At 37.8% G+C, this 7406-nt stretch overlaps 2 protein-coding genes across 2 annotated transcripts; both read right to left on the bottom strand.

The window, feature by feature from the left end:
* Nucleotides 1-930: 930 nt before the first annotated feature.
* On the bottom strand, nt 931-1407 carry LOC142169546 (uncharacterized). The gene has a single exon (XM_075231417.1). The coding sequence runs from the start codon at nt 1405-1407 to the stop codon at nt 931-933; it is 477 nt and encodes a 158-aa protein (XP_075087518.1).
* A 60-nt stretch (nt 1408-1467) lies between these two features.
* LOC142169545 (uncharacterized) lies at nt 1468-3153 on the bottom strand. The gene is made up of 2 exons (XM_075231416.1): nt 1683-3153; nt 1468-1589 (listed from the first exon to the last, which is right to left on the bottom strand). Exons 1-2 carry the CDS (start codon nt 3151-3153, stop codon nt 1468-1470), a joined length of 1593 nt encoding a protein of 530 aa, XP_075087517.1.
* Between the last annotated feature and the right edge of the window lie 4253 nt (nt 3154-7406).

Genomic DNA, 7406 nt, shown 5'->3' with positions numbered 1-7406 from the left:
GCTACTTGGTTGTCGCAGTCCCTTGGAGTCTTTACAATGTATTGTACTATCAAATCTTATTCGAACAGTATTATGTATTCCATTCTTGAGATCATGGTATGTATTCGGTTAGAGTTTGTGACTCAGTATTACCAGTCTTGGGAGGTTTTTATAATTGTTTCCGCTTTTGGTTTCGACACTTCTATTAAATTCTATTGCAAAAAAAAAAACCGACTTGAATTGAAATTGTGATCGGCTTACCTAGTCTTAGAGACTAAGTGCCATCACGACGCCTGTGGTGGGATTTTGGGTTGTGACAAGTTGGTATCAGATCTCTAGGTTTATAGGTTCTACGAGTCACGAACGAGTCTAATAGAGTCTTGCGGATCGGTATAGAGACGTTTGTACTTATCTTCGAGAGGCTACAAAACCGTTAAGAAATTTCCACTTCTTTCATTTCTATCGTGCGAAATTTGTTAATTTTGGAGTTTGAGCCTTTGTATCTCTATTCTCTTACAAATGGTGAGGACACGTGCTACCGGGTCAGCTGAGCAGACACTCGCGCATTCTGCTAGGGCTGTAAGAGGCCGTGGAAGGACACGTGTCGCAACTAGCAGAGGCGGATCCAGGATTTAGGGGTTACGGGTGCCAACCCTAATCGATGTGATAAACTCGAGCATCGATTCGGGACTTCGGGGTATATAGACAAATAGATCAAACGAAAGAAAATATAATAACTATAACTAATTGACGCAAAGCATAAAACTTCCAACAATATTTTTAATATCATATACAATCTATTTACAATTGTCCTCAATGAGCTTTCATATTTTGAAAACGATCAATAATGACATCATTACTTACATTTGTAAATACATCACGCTCTATGTAACAAATTAAACAATTATTTAAATATTGATCACCCATGTTGTTCCTCTCTTCATTCTTTATCTACTTCATGGATGAGAATGCTCTCTCCACAGTTGCGGTAGCAACAGGTAAAATCAGAGTTAACTTCACAAGTAAATAAACATACGAATAAGTCTCCACAAGATTTGTCTCAACCAATGCTTTTGCCAAATCACTAATTCCTTGCAAGTTGGAGAACTTGGTATTGCCAACTCGCATATGAAATATGAAAGTATCTAGTTGATAACTCAAGTCTCGAATGTGTACTTCATCAAACTCATTTGGGTAACATTTTGCTAAAGTCATTATTCTACCTTTATCAAAATTAGCAAAAGAATTGGCTGGATTCAAACTAGCTATCCCAAGAAGAAAATCACTACTCACTACATCAAAACGGTCATTAAGCTCTTGAAGTTGCACATCACTTACAGCATAAAAGATATCAACACGCAAGTGGTGTGAATAACAAATACCAGAAGACTTACGCTTCGACTTTCCAAGAAAATAGGATTCATCCATCTTGGGAATCATAATATCATGCATATGACAAAATGAGGAAACATCATCTAGCAAAGATTCTCATCCAGTTTCCCTCATATCTTGCAATCTTTTCTTTGTAATATTAAGAAACTCCATGGCATTAACAATATCTTGATCTCTCTTTTGTAGGATCTTGTTCAATTCATTTGACATTGCCAAAACTTTCAACATCAAGTGAAGCATAAAAACAAATTTGAATATTATTATCTCACTCAAAAGATATTTTGCTTAATTTCTCTCATTTGAGGTAGAACCTTCATGTTCAATCACTTTAAGCACACGAATAATAGATGAGAAAATAACAATAAAGTTATCTAATGTTTTGAAATGTGATCCCCAATGAGTATCACCTGGTCTTTGAAGCCCGCATTTTTTATTTAGTCCTCGCTCGATATGAATTTCACCGCACTCAAGTAATTGCTCTAGTTTTTTAGCTTGAAGATGGCGAAGCAAATCTCTGCGCTTAAAAGATACTCCAATGACATTCAACACATTAGTAACATGACAAAAGAAGTCTTCGACATCCAAATGCTTCTTAGACATAGCTACAAGTGTTAGTTGCAATTGATGAGCAAAGCAATGAATGTAATATGCCGATGAGCTGTCTTTCATAATCAAAGTCTTAAGACCACTTATCTCTCCCCTCATGTTACTAGTTCCATCATAACCTTGTCCACGTATTTGAGACTGACTTAGTAAGTGGTCCGAAAGCAAAGAGTAGATTTCTTCCTTCAATGAGCATGCTGATGTATCACTAACATGGACAAGACCAACAAATCGCTCTACCACTTCACCATTTTTATCAACATAACGCAAAACAAGAGCCATTTGTTCATTGTGTGAGATATCTTTGGACTCATCAACTAATATACCAAAATAATCTCCATTCAAGTCTCCAATTATAGCCTTTAATGTTTCTTTTGCACAAGCATTGATAATATCCTTTTGGATCATAGGGCAAGTCAAAGTATCATTTTGTGGAGCATTTTCTAATATTACTTTTCCCACATCTGTATGCTTGTCCCCATGCCATCGTAAGAATCCTAGAAAGAGGCCTTGATTTGTTGAAGATTCACTTTCATCATGGCCCCTAAAAGGCAATCCATACAACAATAGAAGTCTTGCCACATCAATTGATGCTTCTAAACGCATTCGATACTCACTTTTCAACTTCTCAGAGTGCTTATCAAAAATAACTTGAATTGATTGATGATGATTTGATAAATCTAGCATCTTCTTGAAACATTTATCATGGACACTATTAACATCACCAACATGTAAACGCAATCTTTCAAGACCCTTATTCCAAGCCCTAAAACCATTTTTTGTATAAAATTCACCCACACTTCCATGAATAAATTCATTTTTGAACAAATAACAACATAAGTAAAATGCCGCATCTTTCTTCACACTATACTCCAACCATTTAGAAAATTGACCATTGAACCAACTTGGAACAAATTGACGCATTCTTCCTCCCATTTGAGTTTTGGGAAATTGATGCTTGGAAGGTTGACAAGGACCTTGTTGAATGTAATATTTTCTTACTTCATCTCGTATTCTAGGGTTATAGTCAGCAATAGGTATTCTTTCTCCTGGATCGCCTTTAAGTGACCCCAAATCGAGTTCATTTATAAGATAGGAATGATTGGCATTCGCTTGGATCAAGGATTGACAACTAGGACTTGGTTGAGAATGGTCCAACCTCGTGACAAATTTATCCATCTCAATCAATTCCTATAAAATAGAAGTTCATTCCAGTGAGAAATATAGAACAATTTCTACCAGGTCATACCATCAATAAGTTTAGTTATTTTAAATTCTACACTGAAACCATTTAAGAGGCATTTGATTTTTAAATACAACCAAAGAAATACATAACAAAAAAATCAAAATAGTGACAATAAAGTTTAGCAAGAACAATAATATCCAACTAAATACAAAACAAAAACATAGCAAGAACATATATTTGATGCAAAAAAAATAGCCACATAGGGTTAAGAAATAAACACGAGGAGGTGAGGATTGAGGAAACTTTACAATAGTGGGCGTAGTACAATGACTAGTGAGCAATGAATATGTGAAGCATCAAGCATCCACAAAGGTAAAGAAAAATAAATGCTTACAGTAACAGTCTAACAAAGAAGCAAGAAGCAGAAGCAGTGGCGTGAATAAAGGCTGAAGCAACGAGAATTGGAGAAAGGAAAAGAGGAAAGTGGACTTGGGGAATTGGGGCATTGTTTTACCTTTAATTATAAGAGAATATTCTATAAAGAGTACTTTTATTATTATTTTATCTTATTTGTTTATACCTAAACAAACAAACAAACAGAAAAGTAAAACATTTACTATAAAATATAGAAGAGTGTGTTGTGTAGTGTACTTAATTTCCTTAAACAAACAAATAGAAAAGTAAAATATTTACTATAAAATATAGAAGAGTGTGCTATGTAGTGTACTTAATTTCCTTAAATTACAACTGAATGTAAGCCAAAAATTTATTTGCTCCCGCCTGGATTCGAACTCTTGCCTTGCTGAACGAAAAGGCAGACCTTTGCCACTGGCACCTTTGCCACTTTTGTTCTACGGGTGGCACTTTAAATATATATCCTATTTCTTATACATATTTATATTTATACATAAGGTTTTTGCCAAAACTTGCGGGTGGCGTACCACCCCGAACTGTGTACATAGATCCGCCCCTGGCAACTAGAACACCTGTCAGAACATTAGTCGAGGAGCCGACAGTAGCTCCGGTTGGGGGATAGATACCCGAGACACCTGTTGTTACCCCCGGACTTCAGGAGACCTTAGCACAGTTCCTGAACATGTTTGGTACATTAACTCAGGCGGGATTGATCTCCATTTCACCAAATATGTCACAGATCGGGAGAGGAGCTCAGACTCCTACCGCCCATACTCTAGAGCTGCGGGTTTGCATTGGTCAGGTTTCGGGTGTGGTGCCGGTACAACATGTTATTCCTGTTTAGCGTGAGGTCAGTCCAGAGGCATCAGAAGAAGAACAAAAGAGACTTGAGGGATTTAAGAGGTATAGTCCACCTACCTTAAGTGGAACGGCTAGGAGGATGCCTAGGGATTTCTAGAAAAATGTTATTGTATTCTCCGCACCATGGCATTGTGGAAGTGAGCGGAGTTGCCTTTACTATATTTCAGCTGTCAGGAGCAGCGTATCAATAGTGGCAAGTTTATGAAGAGGGTAGACCAGCCGATGTAGTACCACCAACTTGGGCTCAATTTGCAGAAATATTTTTGAAAGAGTTTGTTCCCCAGACTCTATGGGATGCGTGTCGCACAGAGTTTGAACGGTTGCGTCAGGGCACCATGACAGTGTCAGAATATGCTATCAAGTTTAGTGAGTTAGCCCGTCATGCACCTATCTTGGTTCCTACAGTTAGAGAGCGAGTCCGCAAATTCATTGGTGAGCTCGATTATGATATTAAAATATGCATCGCTCGAGAGTTGTAGACTGATATCCCATTTCAGCAAGTAGTAGAGATTGCGAGGATGTTAGAACGTGTTCGAAATAAAGAAAATGAGTGTAAGGAGGCCAAAAGGTCTCAGAATTCTAGAGGATTCAGTGGGTTCTACTCTATATCTATGACTCATCATGGCGGAGGTTCGGGCAATCGGTCAGCCCAGTCCGCAATTTAGAATACTTGTAGTGCTCTAGTTAGTACTTTTAGTGCACCGGCACGAGGTTCTTACAGTGATTATTCCAGTTATCCAGTACAATCTCAGTATGAGCAGTCGCGCCTGCAGAGGGGTTGTTATGAGTGTGGTGATACTAGGCACATCATAAGAGATTGTCCCAGACTTAGGAGAGGTGGATTTCATCAGAACACTCAGGCTACATGCTCTATTCTAGTTACTACCCCACATGTAAAGCTAGTTAGGGGGTAGAGAATAGGTGGGGAGAGGGCGCCCTAGAAGGGGAGGCCCAGCTCGTTGATATAATTGCTATGGTATGGCTGGGGCCGCTACACCAGATGGTGTCATTACAGGTACGACCCCAATTTGTTATAAAGGAATATTTTTCCTTAAATTGATTCGGTTCTGAGTATCGAGGCGAGTCCTCCTATCATGCTCCACTTATGGGCGAGTTTCATAATTTTGTAATCTACTTATGTGTTTACTCTTGTTGGGAGATTCTATGGCGATAACCATGTCTATCATTCTATTTTAGTAACTGATGAGAGCTGTGAGGCTAAGAGTGACTTTCTGTTACTCACTACAATGGGTTTTGATATAATTTAGGGATAATTGATTACAATTTTATGAATTATATGCCCTACTGGTATGAGGGTTCATTATGTGTTGTGAAATCATTTCACGAAATTTATTAAAAAGAAGAAAGAAAAGAAATGGAAAGTTTCAGCTAGCACGATGTGCATAATACTTGTGATTCAGAGCTGAGGATGGGATCCTTGCATTTTAATGTGAATTGATATGTTTAAACCGGCTACGTGTCGTGGTGGAAGTTATATCGAGATAAGATCTTTGTGGTTAAATTCATGTATTGTAAATTCTCCCTTGTGATATTGATTTGCATTATAGTACAGATAAGGGGTTATGCCTATTGGACTTATTTGATAATTTTTTTATGTGTTTATCTGTGCATGTTAGTCATAGTTGTGTCGTGCTTATTGTGCTTTAGCCTACGAATTGTGTGCCCAGATGGCGTTAAATGTGATTCGATGATTAGGGTAAATAATTATGAGGTTTTCATGTTCCCTGCATTGTTATCAGTATTGTGAAGGTTTGAAACAAGGCCTGAACTGAGATGAAATTTAATTGTCGGTGCTGAAGTTGATTATGGGGAGCCATTGTGGCTAGAGTTATTATTATGGGCCTATGTATGATGTGTCATTCTATGTGAATATGCCGTGTGAGTGTAGGCACGAGTTTCTACAGCCGGTTGAGTCTAACACCGTGTGTCAATGTGAAAAAAATCAGGTCTTTTTTAAAATGATTAAAGTGTAAGAAATTTGGTTTTAAGGCTTGTAAGTGTAAACATGAGAAATAATCTCAACTAAAATGGTGTTGTCGGATCCATGTTAAATTGCGGTGCAGTAGAATAAACCGCGAGTATGTGTGCAATGATACACTCAGTCATTTAATGTCCTTAGAAAGATTCTTGGCACGTTCGAGGACGAACGCTTGTTTAAGAGGGGGAGAATGTAACGACCCGACTTGTCATTTTGAGAATTAACATCCCATTCAGTAGCTTAAGGTCCCGAGCAGCTTTTTAATATGTATTATGACTTGCATGTATGGTCGGGTTTGGTTTTCGGAAGATTCAGAATTAAATTGAAAGAACAATTTTTGTTTTGAAACATAAATGAAAAGAACTGACCGGAGTTTGACTTTTGAGAAAATGACTTCGGAATGAAGTTTTGATGATTCCAGTAGCTCCGTATGATGATTTCGGACTTAGGCATATGTCCGAATTTGGATTTGGAAGTCCGTAGGACAATTCGGCGCATTTTGACAAAAATTATAAAAGTTGAAGTTTTAAAATATTTATAAGTTTGGTCGAAGGTTGAATTATTGATAACGAGGTCGGATTTCGATTTCGGAAATTGGAACTGGTCCATTACGTCATTTATGACTTGTGTGGAAAATTTGATGTCATTCCGGATTGATTTGATACGTTTCGGCATAAATTATAGAAGTTGGAAAATTTAAAAACTCATAATTCGATTCGAGGTGTGATTCATAGTTTTGACGTTGTTTAATGTGGTTTGAGGCCTCAACTAAGTTCGTATTTTATTTTGGGACGTGTTGGTATATTTGGTTAAGGTCCCGAGGGCCTCGGGTGGATTTTGGATGGTTAACAGATCGATTTTTGGACTTAAGGAAATGCTGGAATTTTGGACTTGCTGGTGCAATCGCTTCTGCGAAAGCTTGATCGCAAAAGCGAGGTGTTCCTTGCAAAAGCGACTGAAGGGAAGCTGGGC

This window comes from Nicotiana tabacum, chromosome 15 (assembly GCF_000715075.1).
Source record: "Nicotiana tabacum cultivar K326 chromosome 15, ASM71507v2, whole genome shotgun sequence".
NCBI classification, from domain to species: Eukaryota; Viridiplantae; Streptophyta; class Magnoliopsida; order Solanales; family Solanaceae; genus Nicotiana; species Nicotiana tabacum.
This window is presented reverse-complemented; position numbering and strand designations above follow the sequence as displayed.